This window comes from Vipera berus, assembly GCF_964194415.1.
Source record: "Vipera berus genome assembly, chromosome: 1".
NCBI classification, from domain to species: Eukaryota; Metazoa; Chordata; class Lepidosauria; order Squamata; family Viperidae; genus Vipera; species Vipera berus.
Genome location: NC_138202.1, coordinates 290,376,502 through 290,393,686, shown reverse-complemented (window position 1 = coordinate 290,393,686; position 17,185 = coordinate 290,376,502). Strand labels below are relative to the sequence as shown.

The 17,185-nt window shown below is 36.1% G+C and overlaps 1 protein-coding gene across 1 annotated transcript in view; it reads left to right on the top strand.

Annotated features, from left to right (window-relative positions):
• The window catches only part of PLD5 (phospholipase D family member 5), a gene marked incomplete at both ends in the record, with an annotated part of 79,789 nt that extends 71,115 nt beyond the window's left edge, over positions 1-8,674 (top strand). Inside the window, 6 exons of the mRNA XM_081316115.1 lie at positions 507-634; positions 2,116-2,313; positions 4,672-4,811; positions 6,231-6,396; positions 7,985-8,099; positions 8,442-8,674. Of these exons, the coding sequence (XP_081172241.1) occupies positions 507-634; positions 2,116-2,313; positions 4,672-4,811; positions 6,231-6,396; positions 7,985-8,099; positions 8,442-8,674 (980 nt within the window). The remainder of the gene's footprint in view (positions 1-506; positions 635-2,115; positions 2,314-4,671; positions 4,812-6,230; positions 6,397-7,984; positions 8,100-8,441) is intronic.
• Positions 8,675-17,185: the final 8,511 nt, after the last annotated feature.

Sequence of the window (17,185 nt, the reverse complement as noted above, 5' to 3'; positions counted from 1 at the left end):
TGGGCAGTTATTCCATCTTTTTCTTCATGGGCAGGTTTTTTTGTGGTAAGACAAAACAGAGGATAAAATGGTTAGAAGTTGAAGGATGCTAGTTTTTGTAAATTCAAAAAAATGTGACAAGACTATTGTGTGAGAAAAGCTTCATTTACAAGAATTCAAAGTGCTCTGTTTGTCCTAGCATAATTTTCTTCCATGTGTCAGTCAATACTTAATTACTAACTCAAAGCCATCTTCATAATCAAAATGAATACAATGAATTGAGAAACATTTTCTAGACACATTTTAATCTGTGAATGTCTGCAAATGGGTAATTATAATTCTATAACTTCTATCAGTCTATTTTTAAAACATCTCTAGGACTACAACTTCAGCCTCAGAAATTTAGAACTATATCTTACTGGCTCTGTGACTTTCAGATGATGATGATGATGATGATGATGATGATGATTATCTTTAAGAGAGGATGATTTAAATATATGTTCTAATTGTATTTTTATTTTGTTTAGGTGCAGAAGTGATATATGTAAATTTAACTGCTTATAATGATGGTCATTTGCAGTCATCATTCTGGATTGTGGATAAGCAACATGTGTACATTGGAAGTGCCAGTTTAGATTGGAGTTCATTGGGGCAGGTATTAGTTCTTTAAACTGTAAAATAAATTCTTAAAAAGTCATAATTAACTTTGTTATGGAACAAAGTGGCAACAATCCACCATCTTATTACACCATGTGAGCTAATTGCACACAAAACACCGGCCTTGCAAGTCAATCATATATAAAGTTATTTCCCACACTTTGTTGAGTCTATTACTTTTGATTTTGTTGCTGGCTTCTACTCTTTAGCAAGGCTGTAAAAAAATTCTTTTTTTGCATTGATTGCTACTCACTTGTTTTTGTAGCCCTGTTACCAAAAAGAAACAAGGGGCAATTCTCATTGTTTCCTATAGGTCAGACCTGGGCATTTCATGGTCCGCAAGCCACAGCTGGCCTGCAGGCCATCCAGTCTAGCTTGCAGTGTCAGGTATCTGTGGTGTTGGGGTCTGGGACATCATCAGCAGTGGGGAGGGTGGGGCATTGGCAGCATTGGCATGGTCTTGGTAGCAGGGGTGGGGTGACTATACCAGCAGTCCTCCACAACAGTTCTAGTTTTTCATGCGGCCCCTTGGAAAAATTAATTGCCCACCCCTGCTATAAAACTATAGTTTTGATTCTAAAAGAACTGATTACTGCTGTTGTTTCATAAGAGGGATAAACTCATGTTTCTAAAGAGCCTGCATAAGATAATGACAAGTGCTTCCATATGTTATGAAATTTAGCTACATTTTCCATAGTTCTAAAAAATAATAGTTATCAGAAACAATTCAATATTTGAATTAAAATTAGCCTAGTTAATATATTCAGCTTCTGAAGGCATAAGATTGTCACAGCAAAAGAGTAGTCATTTTTGCATATTTATTTAATATTGAAAGCAGTAGTGCATAATTTCAAACTTCAAAGCACCCTTGAGATGATGCGTTGTAATCATATTTTGCTCAGCTTTTTCCCAATCATCTTGTCCCACCTGGAGGGATCAGAATCTAAACTTTTGCACTGTCATGCATTGCTTTCCCTCTGGCACTAACAGCAGCCTTCCTTGTAGGTTTGACATGCTAGCTGAGATTTAAAGGAGTTAATGGAACATATGTGCAGTATGTGCAGGGCATCATGTTTGATACAGAATGAATGAAGTTGATGCTCGAAACATAGTATCCTATGTTGACTTGCAGATGTCAGAACCAAGGAAAATTTTGTAAATGAATAATTTTCAAGGAATTGTAATGGAAAAGTGTTTTGCAAGCATTTAATATTTATATTGTGTATTCACTATATCAGTGTTTATTATGCAACAATTTAAATTACAAGATAGAATAGGCATGTGCTGAATCTCTCAGGGCAGAATTTAATATCTGCTTACAAGCTATTTGTTACAATATGAAAACCTGTCCTATTCTTTTTGCTATTTATTACTGATTATTTCCAGCACCAACAAATAGGTGCAAAGGAAGACAAAACCTGTCACTTGGAGCTCTTATAATAGACAATGTGCCTAGTAATACATACTTTGATTTCACAGATGAAGGAGCTTGGTACCATCTTATACAACTGCAGTTGCCTGGTTTTAGATTTACAAAGGATATTTGCCTTGTACATCTCCTTGAAATCCAGGAGCAAAGTTCCACCCACTTGGTCTAAAAGACTGTATGCCGTGTATGGCACTAAAAATAAACTGCCTCTTAAGTTGAATGAAACCAAGTCAGAAGTCTTTGTCTCAGTGAGTATATTTGTTCTTGTTTTTAGATAAGTTTAAGCTGCTACTTGAGTTGCTTCCCCATAAAATCATATCCCTAACATACTCAATATCTGCAAAGCCAATACTGCAATAAATTTTATTTATGTATCAAACTTCTTAACCACACATCTCCCTCTTAGATGACATTCAGATAAAAACATGGTTAGCAGCAAACAACATATTCCTGTAGTTAAGACTTGTGTCTTTATGTGTGAGAAGGTGGTTTGTTGATACATGACGTGGGATGTCCTCAGAATCTACTCTTCAGTCATTTCCTTTTGCTCAGAAAAAGATCTGGCAGCAATAAGGAATAAAAATGAATTTAATGAAGAAGATGTGTCTAAGATATGTCTTATTAGTAAAGCAATGTTAGGAACAGCAGCCCTCCCATCACATCTTTTGGGCCTATGACAAGAGGAAGAAAATTGTGATCTTTGTTCTAGCAGAAAAGATATTAACCAAATCAAACACAGCTGTTACTAATAATTGTATTTGTAATGATAATTGAATACTAACTTTTTCTTCTGCTCCTTCCTCTTTCCTTGCCTTTAAAATATTTCTTTCCTTACAGCAATAGATAGTTAAATTAGAAGATTTAGAAGCCAAAGTACTGTTACATTGATTAGGCTATTCAAGTCACTAATCAATCCTATTTTAGTAAAAATAAAAACAACGGCTAAATCCTTTTTTGCAAAACAATCTTTCTTGGCTGCAGCCTAACAGTATAATTTTCTCAATAGTATTTTATCTTATAATCCTAATATTGGCCATGCAGAAGAAGGAGAAGATGCTGAATATTATTGTGTGATACTGTTAGCTCAGTAACAAAGGGAATAAATAGAAAATTCCCATAAATTTGTTGAAGATAGCCTGCAGTTGAAAGGAAAGATTCTATTTCAGCTTAGCCGAGGCACAGGTGAATCCCTCCAAATTTATAACTCAGGTCTGACACATCAAGGAATGTACTGAGATTTTGAAAGCTGCCCTGATGAACATCGATACATAATGTTTCTACTCCACTGATAACACTTGTTCAGTTACAGACATTGCTCAAGGACAAAAGCCATAGAAGTATTTGACACCTAAGTTCATTGTTGATTTGAAATTTCTTCCCTTCTTTAAAAGGGGAAGGTGGATTTAAAGTATTTCTCTCTATGCAAACTCATGTGTATAATTATGGTGCTCCATAATGCCTTATCCCAGTGATGGTGAACCTATGGCACGCATGCCAGAGGCGGCACTCAGAGCGCTCTCTGTGGGCACACCTGCCGCCGCCAGCAGCTTGCACAGGTTCATTAGGCCACCGCCAGCGCCCGGAGTGTCAGCCCTGCCCAGCACAAAGGAGGTGAAGCAGCTGGCTAGCAATCTCGAGTAGAGGTGGTAGAGCACGCCCCCATGCACTCGCTGGCCTCTGTGCGCGGGGGCTGATAGTGTCAGGCAGCAGCCGCCCCTGCCTCTCTTTGCCTTGCCCCGCAGCAATGGCACCCCACCCTACCCCCTGCCTCACCCTGCAGGATGAGCCTCCTGCTCACCGTCCCACCCACCAGAGACTCCCTGGATCTCCCCCAATCCTGCCCAGCCCCCATAGGCATCCTCCCACAAGCAACATCAAAGTGGACACACCCACCCTGGGCACACCCACCCGGTTTGCTGTACTACCACAGACAGACCCACCCAGTGGTCCACACACACCCCACCCCCCCTGAGGGCACCACAATGCTGATGCGGCCCTGGCACTTTGCGATAAATAAGTGGGTTTTGGATTGTGGTTTGGGCACTCGGTCTCTAAAAGGTTCACCATCACTGCCTTATACCAAGGCCTGGAAGAACAACTTTTTTTTTTGTAATTTCCTAAATGTCATACAGGTTGGAGCTAGGTGAATCTCTGGAGAGAATGTTCCAGAGGGCAGGAGCTGCAACATAATAAATCTTGCACCATATATAAAGCATAATTAATCTTTTTTGCCTTATACCATACCATTAAACATATATTTTTAATTATATTCAAGACTCCATTAGAGCTAATGATGGATTTTGCAATTACAGGATTTAAATAACTTCTGCATTATTTTTTTAACACAGAATAGCTATGAATTCAAATAATACCTTTATTAGAGAATCAGAGGTAACTATTTTATTCTGCTTTTCAGAACAGAAATACTGTCACAGTAGCATATACTGTAACACAAAATGTATTGATAAGACATCATAATAAACACTATCAAAATATTGAAAGTTATATAAGCCATCTTGTTACGGGTATAATGGATTTATAATTCTGCACAAAAAACTGAAATATCCACTATATTTTTTAATATGTTTTTAAACGTCTCTCCACAGAATTCTCCAAAGCTCCTATGCCCTAAAGACAGGACTCTGGATACTGATGCAATCTATAGTGTGGTAGATAATGCTGAACAGTTTATATACATAGCTGTTATGGACTATCTGCCTATTGTTAATATAATAAATGAGACAAGGTGAGTAGACACCAGAAATATTCTTTTATGTATTGTTATATAAATATATTTTCTGAGAACAGCATTTGGTAAGAACTCTCTTTTCCAGTTTAGCACATTCGGAAGCTTATGTTGTAGAGCAGTTAAAATGTTAGGATAAGATAGAGGAGAACCAATTTCAAACCTTCCCTCAAGCATTCAAATTCACTGGATAAATTTAGGCCAGCTACCTACTTCACAGATTTTGCAAGAATAGAATGAAAGAACATCTCCTTATGTATTCCCTGGAATTCCTAGGGGAAATACAAGATGTAAATCTAACAAATAAATAATATATTCAAATAGTTCTTGGCAGGGCTTTTTTTCTCATAGAACGCTCAGAACGGAGTTCCGGCACCTTTTTTGGATGGAACCTTATAGGGTAGGCAAGGCGGGTTGTATGACATGTGTGAGTTCCGGCACCTTTTTCTTTTACAAAAAAGCACTGGTTCTTGGACTTCTGTTTTCAGAATTCCTATGATACTTGTTGGCTGGAAACTGTAGAAGGCGTTAAGTCCCACCAAAACTGAAAGGGAGCAAGCCTGCAAAGATAGATTTTGTAGATTTTGTTGGGCACGTCTGAGATTCAGTCACTAATCCTGCAAATATATTTTCTTTCTTTGCAGTTCTATAGCTAGAATAATTCATTATTTTATTAAGCAATAAGTTGTGTACTATCAAAAATGTTTATTTCCTAATTTTCCAGCTGAATGTTTATTTTTAATACATCCTTTATTCAGATTAGTTATCACACATTATGTTTTCCATGGGAAAATATATAACTTGATTTCCTAATATAACCTGTCAATTAGCAGTGACTTCTACCAGGATCATTTTTTTTATTATGTACACATAAAGTCCTAAGGAAAAAGCAATCTAACCTGCCCCCTTATCCCCAAGTCAGTATAACCACGAGAAATTCTATTTTTTCTATGCAAGAAAAAGGAAAGAATATACCATATCATATTACCAATTTGATCACAGAAATTTCTCCTACAACACTTCTATTTTAACTAACACGGTACTTGCAGACCTGGATCATTATCACCCTCTTAACTCAACTTGTCTCCATTCTTTGACTTCCACTTCATTGTCTAGCCCAGGGGTCTTCAAACTTAGCCCTTTTATGACTTGTGGACTTCAACTCCCAGAATTCCTCAGCCAGGCATAAGTCATAAAAGGGCCAAGTTTGAAGACCCCCGGTCTAGCCATACAGTTTGACCTTGATGAAGGTCCTGCATAAGATTAAGAGCTACCTGTTTCTTGGCTTTCAGGAATTTTAATGTGAGAGATTGTATGAGAGTCATGGTACTTCAGAATTCCTTGGTTAGGGTTTTTACATCACAAATCCTGGCTTTTCATTTTTTAAAAAATGAATAATATAGGTTGCTTTTTTTATAGGTACTGGCCTTTTTTGGATGGAAAGATCAGAGAAGCACTGATTCTACGTAATATTAAAGTGCGACTCCTTATAAGTTTCTCCAAAGAAACAAATCCCCTCACTTTTAACTTTATTTCATCTCTTAAAGCAATTTGCACTGACGTTTCTGACTGTAGTTTAAAAGTTGTAAGTATTCCTTCGTGTTGTTTGTTTACCTAGCTAAAACAATATTCTAGTACATTTCAGCAATCATGTTGAATCTCAGTCATATGAATTCCATTGTAAATCCACAGCAAAATAAAACATGGTCTTCTTTCCTCTTAATAATGGAAAGCTAGGGTCATTATTTCAAGTTTCCTTATCATTCTCACTGCCCATTCTCTGCTCAAATTATGTTTGGTTCTCCTGTTGCCAATTAAGCATGGTTATGGTTTTGGTATATGTTGATTCTCTGATTCTATGAATCTTTCATAATTTTCTTCATAATATGAGTGGAGAAGCCTTCTCGGGAATATTCTTTCTCTTCTCCTAAACCACAGGTCTGCAACCCACGGCTCCGGAGCCGCATGCGGCTCCCAGTCCTCTGCCATGTGCAGTCCGAAAAAAAAGTGGGACTAAAAAATTTCAACCAATCAATTCAAATAGAGCCTTGGTGGAGCAGTGGGCTAATGCCTCCTTAAGTAACACCAGCTGCCTGCAATTATTGCAGGTTCGCATCCCACCAGGCTTAAGGTTGACTCAGCCTTCCATCCTTCCGAGTTAGGTAAAATGAGGACCCAGATTGTTGGGGGCAATAAGCTGACTTTGTAATAATGCCGCTTGGGGGGGGCAAAAGCCCTAATAAGCAGGCATATACATAGAATGAAGGCTATTGCTAAGCACATTTGATTTGTGCTTAGATTGTAAGCCGCCCTGAGTCTTCGGGGAAGGGCGGGATATAAATGGGATAAAAAAATATGCAGGGTAGGTGCATATTTCGCCTTGGCTCCACTCTTCAGTCAAACCCTGTTCTGCGCATGTGTGCATGTACGCGCATGTGCACACATTTTTTTGCGGCTCCCAGTTTTTCCTTTTGTGAGGGAACTGGTTCCGAGTGGCTCTTTCAATTTTTCAGGTTGCTGACCCCTGTCCTAAACAAATGTATTGTTCAATAATACGATTCCTCTTCTCCGATAGCAAAGTCCTAAAAAGAACCATTGTAACTTTGTTCCCCTTGAGTACAGTACAGCTTTCTCTTTTATTTTAAAGAGGAAGGCTTTGATTCTTTTAAAACTAATTTAAACTATAAACTATAGTTATGTCCAGTCTCAGACAAACTGGTTTAGGTTTTCAATGTAATTTAGGAAAACTATTAGTGGTTTAGGAAATTGCTTACTTCCCTAATCCAGAAAAAATAAATAAAACTAATAATAACAATAAACTGTAAGTAAGTGAAAATCTTCCAGTGTTTTATTTTAGGCTGTATCAAAGTAATAGTGGGGAATTAGGGTGTCAGTTTGAGGACATGCTAGTTACTGTTTTTATGAATTACTTACCGTTTACATAATCACAATTAGCAATAAAGTATCAAGCTTTTGAAAATCAACTTTCCTATTAATGTGGAAGTTTTGCAAAATACAATCAAAACCTCTGTAAATGTAGGTTATTTCATAATATTTTTATAGATTCTATTTTCCCTTTTCCAAATTTGATAGATTGCCATTTTTAAATTTAAAGTTCCTTCAGCAATGTTGGGACTAGCTATCTCTAAGTGAGTTTTTCTCATTTAATACAGAAATTCTTTGATCTTGAATCAGAAGGTGCATGCTTTATTAAGGAGCCAAAAAACTCTTCTCTTCTCAAGCTAAATCGCAATAAATATGTGGTGACTGATAGAGCTGCTTATATTGGTAAGTAGAGAATTGAATGAGCCAGTTCCAGTCTGATTATTTATATACTGTTTGTTGCTTTGAAACTAGAATAACTGATTAAGTATAAAGCATATACATACTGTATATATATATGTATATGTATATGTATGTATACAATCTTGTTTTATTAGTAAGCGTTAGATTTGAAAAAATTAGCATGTGACATAACCTATTTACGTATGAAGCTGAGATTGTCATGGAGAAAGTAAATTCAATCTGCCTCTATATTAAATAGAAACTATCAGCCTGAAGTTTAATTAAGAAAAAAAAATGTTTTCCAATTGTTACATAATTTTGATTGTCCTTTCATTTACCTTATAGGTAATTTTGACTGGGTTGGGACCTATTTTAATCAGAATGCTGGAGCTGGTCTTGTCATCAACCATGCAGACATAGGGAACAAAACCAGCATAATTAAACAACTTAAAGCTGTATTTGAAAGGGACTGGTATTCACATTATGCTAAAAGTTCAACAGCAAAGATCTCAAACTGCCTAATCTACAAACACAGCAAAGCTGCAGCCAATAAGTCTGCCATAAGCAATATGAACTGACACCTCTTTTACTGTTCAGCATCACAGCCAAGGGAGAAATAGAGCAGGACTGATGCTGACTGCCACTTTCTTATTTATGGACAATAGACTTTTTTAAAAATAAAAAAAAATTTATAGTAAAAAAGCACACTTACATAAAATGTTCTTTAAACTATATTCTGTATACTGTATTATTTACAAATGTTAGATTTGTTACTGCTGACAATGAATGTCTCTTCGGCTTTGCTATTGATTTGGACATATTCATATTTAAAAGCATGCTTGATTCCTTAGTTTAAAGGTTATTTCTACCTCTCTCCTCTATATAGTAAAATGTATATACAGTACAAAGCAAGTTTGATTATGGAAAAAAAAATCTTAAAAGAGTTGATAGTAAATGCAGATTTCCCTCAATCCCACAATTTAAGTACACATAAACCCTTTATTTTATAAATAGTATATTCCCAGTTTAAGATACTGGTTGTCTACCTGAATTCATAATACTGTGTCCAACCATATATATTTAAATGATCTATTATTACTTGAACCTCTAAAACAAAATTGTAAAACAAAATTGTATCGTTCTAATCAACCATAACCATTACCTTCTGCCAGTCATGCACTAATCTACTTCGATTTTCTGGGGCGGGGGGAATGAAATCATGCCTTAATCCCTACAAAATACATTGTAATTTTTTAAAAACAATATGAGACAATAATAGGTTGCGTGTAACTTTGTTACCTGCCATATTGAAGTAAAATGTTTGTCTCTGCGTAAAATCGTTTCTGCAGGTCTAAAGCTCACATTTATTATGTGAAGAAATGGGGCAAAATCCACTAGGGCAATGTTTCTCAACCTCGGCAACTTTAAGAATTCTCCAGCCACTGCACTAGGGGTTTAGAGGCAATTCACTCCTTTTTTCCCTTCACCAGGCAGCCCACAGTGGAGGATGAGCATTCATGCACGTGTCCCTCCTCATCTCCAATATAACCCAGTAAGCAACCTCTGATCTCTTGCAGAAGGACAGGATCATTCATGGCAACCCTTGTGATGCAAATGAACGGTGCTATGAGGTTTACTCAACCTTCTGATAAGATACTGAGAGATCTTAAAATGAAGTTAAAAGTTAACAATGATTTTGGTGGTAGTTGATGGTTGAATACCATGTTAGCAGAAAAGGGCTTTATTTTAAAAAATATGGTGAGTTCTTCTATTATTTAAGATGTCTATCCTTACTGTTCATGCAGAAATAATTGTTCCCAGTTTAACATTTTTCAGATTAATATTCTTAGACTCTTTTCTAAAATCAAAATGACTTTGTGTACTGTTCGCTTGTTTTTTTTAAAAAAAAAGCCAACTATAACAATAATGTCAGTTGAGTACTTATTAAATAAACATAAATCCTTATAGATTTCTAAAGCTTACAAGATAGTTTGCAGAATTTCTGATTATAAAGTGGAATTAATTTTAAATTCTTAGATTTTGAGAAAGAGAAGCAGACTGATTAAACTAACAAAAGTATTTCTTGTAGGCAAATGTAATATTTCACATTCAAACCACTTACTCTGTATCAGCAAGCCTATCGTTAGTATTTAAAATATTTTTAAAATAAATTCCTACTAAACTAAAATTAATCCATGAGTATCCCTTGCGAAGTGAAAATCCAGGAAAAATACGGCAGCCTTATACCGTAGTTCTAGAGCAATGTTTATATGTATACAATTAAGTTGTTTTTAAGTTATAACAGCCAGGCTGTTGTGATAGGTTGGAAAAGTTGCTCAGAAGCTGTATTTTCATGTCAAGTTCTGGGCAATTGCCTAAAAATTGTTAAAGTAGCCATTTGTCAAAAACCCCTCAGTTCCATTTTCAGAAGTCACATTCATATTCTTTTGCTATAGATATAAGCTTCCAAATTTCAGCTTGCTCAATATTGAAGGCAAAGTATTCACCATCGATAAATTACTTTCTTCTGGCTGAGCAGGAAAGTTTGATTTGTTTGAAGTGAAAAGTGAAAGCACCAATTTTCAGAGCTAGTTGATATGATACATGGTAAGGATTGCAATGACGCTGGAAGTAGATGAACAGAACCCCAAAAACTTCAAGACTATCCATACAAGTCTCTTCATATCAGTCAGAAGTAAACTGACTTCAGCAGGATAGAATTGCACTGTAAAGCTCTCTTTTAAACTGATTTCCTAAGTTTACTTACTGCAGATATAATCTCCTCCTTTTGTCTATCACATCCATTATTTTAGTGTTCTAATGATGCTGAACTCCTAGCAATCTGTAATTTCTGATAGAGGACAATATTTGTAGCTCAGGGTTGAAATCATCGGCCCTTGGCGCTCTCTGAGGTTGGCTGTTTTCTTGCAGACATTTCATTACACAAACTAGGTAACATCATCAGTGCACTGATGATGTTACCTAGTTTGGGTAATGAATCATCTGCAAGAAAACAACCAAGCTCAGAGAGCACCAAGGGCCCCTCAGTCTGTGATTTACCTATAGAAAAACCCATAACAATATATAATTCCACCATAGTTTTTAAAGTTTATGGAAACAAGACAGGTGTTCATGTAGAAAATGTGCTTTGTTTCCTGCACAGAACATCATGATTTACAAGAACATTGTGATTTGCAAGTTTTGTCATGGCTGCCTTATTTATTGATTTTTTTATTTATTTTTTTATTTTAATCCCATTTATATCCCGCCCTTCTCCGAAGACTCAGGGCGGCTTACAATTTAAGCACAAACCAATGTGCTTAGCAATAGCCTTCATTCTATGTATATGCCTGCTTATTAGGGCTTTTGGGCCCCCCCAAGCGGCATTATTACAAAGTCAGCTTATTGCCCCCAACAATCTGGGTCCTCATTTTACCTACCTCGGAAGGATGGAAGGCTGAGTCAACCTTGAGCCTGGTGGGATGCGAACCTGCACTAATTGCAGGCAGCTGGTGTTACTTAAGGAGTCATTAGCCCACTGCGCCACCAAGGCTCCTTATTTATTTACATATCTGGTATAACAATGTTTTTCATCAATCTGGAATCCAAAGCACCTTTGGATTATTTGGACATAGCATGTGAGATTTTCAGGCTTCAAAAGTCAGGGAGGACAGCTAGATTGAGAAAAACTCTTTTAACTTTTTCTTGCCATTAACTGATCACTGGAGGGAAGAGTCAGGTTCTTTAAATGTTTACCCAGTGGTGGGATTCAAATATGTGAACAACTGGTTCTCTGTGTGGATGCCGCTTTCGGAAGTCCATTCTGGGCCTGGGCAACAAAAAATTAGCTATAAGTTCTTCCGAACTGTTGCGAACTGGCTGAATCCCAACACTGTGTTTACCCCAAAAAGGAAAATGCATCTTGTGGGTTGGTGGCATCCCCTTCCTATTCCTGCAAAAAAAAAGGTGATCTCTGTACGAAAGAAAGATAGACATAACACTTGTGAGAAACAGTGTCTCCTTGCTGGCTGCCATTCATGCTAAATTCAAATTGCTCGGCACATAATTCTTTGAAGTGCTACAGAAAATCTGCCACAACCATCAAACCAACTTCAAAAGCTTTGCGGCAGAATGCACCACTAACTGCATCACAGAAATATATGGTTGGAAGGCAGTTTGGAAGTCATCTAGTCTAGCACCTTCCAGAAGCCCCAGATTCCCATCAGATGGCTCTGTTTAAACACTTCTGTGCAGTCAGCAGTGCACAAGAGGATAAATGCATACTTATGTATGAGAGAATTCATAACGCAGAGGGTACATGGATGGATATACAGTGACACAACCCCTCCCCAGCCAAACACTCCAAAAACTAGCCAACCACATTGAATCTCTGATTTTTGAATTCATGCAAAATTCTTTTTTAAAAAAAAATCCAAAGACAGAGTCAAACCAAAGTAAACTGTTTGTCTAAAACTTCAGGAAAAAAAACAATGACTAAACTACATTGATGATAATTTTCTGTGTTTAGCTGTTATGGAGCTATTAGAGTGCCTTGCGAATCACAATTACAGACTGATTTCATACAGAAAGACTTCCTGAATTTCCATCAAGAAAACAAACTAAGGGTCCTGGTGTTGGGACAGATGGAGCTCAACATGGCTTTGGTAAAGCATCTGCTTCCTCTTCACATTCCTTCATCTTCAGTCCCTAATAGAGGGGAATGTGCTGGCTGTTTCAAATGTCAACACCATCCTATCTGTTGCTATTGTGGGGAAAGAGTTCCTCTTCTAGCAACTCTCCCCTGATCTTGCCCATCATAGTACCAAGTGGAAGGTACCACTGCTGGTTTGGTAGGCAAAGTACCCAAACCCAGTTTCCTCACTGGCTTTTGACACCCCCTCCCACTCTTTTGACAGTAAATCTTGACTTGGCTCACCTTTTGACCGGCCTTGCTTTCTCATCCATGGTTTATTCAGTGGGTTTTTAACAGGGGGATGTTTCTTCTCTTCCTGGACTTATTATTCTAGACTAAGTTGGCTCATTCATTTTGTATAAAATTATCATGATGAGCATTTTTTTTCTGTTCTGGCCTTTAGAAAAGCCAGAAGCCTGGCTATAAAGTAATAATCTCACCAAAAATTGTCTTACAATGAACTTCACATTCTCTTTTTATGATTAACCAAGAAAAATATTAAGAGCCTTCAGGTCAATATATAGTAAGCATATTTGCTGCTGCATACCAAGTCGTCGATTTAGGCATAAATTGTTTGGTTTTTGCTTTGACTTTTTAGTTAAGTCCAAATGTACTCAGACAGATTGAATAACTCCTTGAAAGATTATACAATTAATTGCGCTGATTTCTCCATCTCAAATTTACATGTATGAGACAATAATTCCTCACTTTAATTTGACAGAATCCTTGATCTAAACTTCATAAAATAATGTTCTATTTCATCCCTTTTTATCCTTTTTAATAATTTTTCTTTAGCCATTGTCATGAAAATATCTTTGTGAAGGCTACTTTTCAGAATATTTAATATACAGCTTTTAACTTATTCAAAACCTAATCTTACTTAATTCTTGTGTATTATTTATATTGGACTTACTTTGAACTTTCAACATTTTACTTTATTTATTTATTTGTTTGTTTGTTTGTTTGTTTGTTTATATCTTGCCTTTATTATTTTTATTAATAACTCAAGGTGGTGAACACACACCTACCCTTTCATAACTTCAAAGTTCATTATCGTTATAATTCAAGAAAATATGTTTTAACTAATATGAGCTCCCCCAAAGTGGCCCATGTCATAAGTTTACTACAGTGTGATTCTGTTTCTTTTCTTTTTTTAACATCTCCATTTCTCTGGCCATAAAAGATACATCTGTGCTAATATGAAAGGAAGCAGATTATTGTTTGTGAGGTTTCAGATATGATCTGGATCATTTTTGCTTATTCATTTACTGGTATAATTTTTTAATATCAACCCTACCTCAGCAAGAGATACCTTTCATAGATGAATAATTACCACATTAACATGGGATTTAAAGAACAGGTTGATATGGATGTTGCATTTTATTATCCAATAAATAATGGATTCTACTATCAAGATGCTTTCAATAGGGTGCTAAACTAGAAAATAACACCTGGGGACCCCTTGCTTGGGGCCTTGACCTTTATAACCCAGGAGACTTAGGAAATCCTCATGCCAACTTTTTAGAGGCAAATAAATCCACTTTTTGCAGTGGTCAGAATCACTATTTGAAAACAATAGAAACAATTTAGAAGTGGGAGGAATAGAACCATACGTTTGTGTGATACCTTCTTTTGTGAAAGAGTAGAGAAGTCTAATTTTTTTAAAAAATCACACGGCTATTTGTAACCAAGGCTGAAGGATCATGAGCCATCTGCTGACTAGAAACATTTTGGAGCAACCCTGGGTTCTTTCAATTGAAACTGGTAACTATAATAAAAGTAAAAGGGTCTAGAACAGGAGTGTCAAACTGCCAGCCCACGGGCCGGATGCATCACGGCAAAACTGCGCCCACCTCTTTGCCGGCAATGGAAAAAAAGTTGTGATACTTTGTGACATGTCATGTGACATTGCGAGTTTGACATCCCTGGTCTAAAGTGTTACAGGAATTCTCACATAGAGGGGAAAATATGGAAAATAAACAATTTACCCATATACTTTATCCCTAGATTCACATTCCTTTTATGTGAACTGTTTATCAGAGGAAAAGGACAGTTCTGCTTCAATACTTTAGTTACTTGAGATAAGCCTTACCAATTTCCCAAACAAGAGTTCCTTGCATTGCTTAGACCTGCTATGGTCTTGTGTTTTCTAGTGCACCTGTGGGAAATGTAATTTGCAAAAAGAAGTTGCTACAAACTATATCTGCCTTATATTTGAGCAACGCGCTTTAATTTCCAAAGGCTGAACACAAGGCAGTTGCTGCATGCTTATATAATTCAGTTTTATGATATGACTTTGATGAATGCCTATGCATTGTAACTGCTTTATTACAACAATATTCAATGTTTTATACTCATTTTTAAAAATAATATATACTGCATGATTCCATAATTGTTCTGTTGTCTGCATAAAATACAAACAACTAAGCAATATGTGATGTTAAGAATATAATTACAGTAGTTAACTTCAATCCATTACAACATCTCGATGTCACAAGACATTAGAGGCAGATGGGAAACAATATAATAGGAAGCCCATTTCAGCAGATAGTGGGTTTGCCTATACATGAGTCAGTAATCAGTATGTGTTTGTTACTCCGTGTACATATGGAGTTAGAGGCCTTAGCAAATCCTGGACAACACTTGCATAATTCAATAGGGCTTTGAATAAATTAGTGCTGGCAGAATCATAAGGGTAATTATAAAAATATGAGATTTGTAAAATAACCGCAAATATAGTGCAATTCTTCTTCTTTTTTACATATGCTGGTGGAAGTCCATTTTGTGTTTTTTTTAAAGAAATGTATAAAGCCAGCATTCCCCAAGTTACTGCCCTGCAGATATATTAGGATTCAGATTCTGCAAGGCTGGTCTTGTTAGGACCCTGAATTGTAGTCTAAATCTATCCTGGGAACTATATATTTGAGGACATCTAGTTTAAGCAATATTCTTCAGTGTTGTCCTACATGCAGGGCATGATGGCTATTTTACTTGGCATTATAAACAGTATGTATTAATATGATAAACATGAAACAGAAATACATACTAGGAACATTTGCTAAAATTATTTTTATTTCATTGTGTTGCAAAAATGTAATCCCAAACCAAGGTAGGCTTTCTATGGTGAGGAACTCTTGAAAATATTAAGCATTTAAAGACATTCTGTAGGATCCAAACTATTGTTTAGGTTGACCATTAATTTGGCTTTTCTGTCACTGAACAGCAGCCTTAGGAGCAATGCCTGGCTGTGAAGTGGCCCATTGTTTAGAGCAGCATTCCCTATTTTGGAGCTCTCCAAGTGTCTTCGAGAACTCCTACCATCGGGGTTTTTATATTTTTTCAGGGATTTAATTTAATCTTTTTAATCGTTTTTTAATTTTTGTATCGATGTTTTAAGTACCCTGTAAACCGCCCTGAGTCCTTCGAGAAAGGGCGGTATATAAATTCAATAAAATTCAAATTCAAAATCTCATTTAATATTGTAAGCCGCCTAGAGATAACTTGTGGTAAGATGGGCAGCCAATAAATTGGACAAATAAATAAATAAATCTCCAGCCCAATCTGAGTAGGTTAGAACTGAAGAGAGGGATAATTCAACTTGTCTGGGGCAAATCACATGTGGAAAACTGATTTACAGTGTTACTAAATGTAACCAAAGATAAAATACTTGATCATTTGTTTGAACCTAAATGGGAATACCAAAGGGATGGATTGATATAGAAATCTCTTTTTATCATATTTCATATTTATAAATCATTAATTTAATCCACCAGAAAATTAGAATTCATGTTTGAAAGAAACTTCATGTTATATTTATAATGCTAATTATAAGTTATACTTATAGTGTATATCAAATTGTCAATTACATAACACTAATGAAATTATTGTACAATGCATTAATTTAAAGCTGTGTAAATATTACTTTTTAATGTAATTGGTATTAGTTTTTCTCATAATTTGTTATATAAAAATTCCTGATATTGCACAAAATGTATTTCACATAGCATGTTTGATCCGTTGTTTTATTTTTAGGTGCAAATTTTCAGGCTAAGCCGACTAACTTTTTATTTCACAGAAATAAAAGCAACATGTTTCACTATATTTCAATGCCTTTTGTGTCATTGCCAACGTCTTGCAGTGTTACAACTGAATATAATCAGAAACTGTGTAGAGCTACTGTTAAAAGGCATCATGTTTTGCATATAAAATAAAGAAGCAAGGATGAGAACACTGGGGTGGAAAAGTAAAATTGAGTTGTTTTTGTTACTGATTTATATATCTTTTTTTGTCAGAAGTACAAAGTGACTTACATGAGAAATTTTATTGTTGCTGCCTGTTCATTGCACTTCTGAGGCTTCTTCACAGTGTGAATTTGATTATATTTTTAAATGACTTG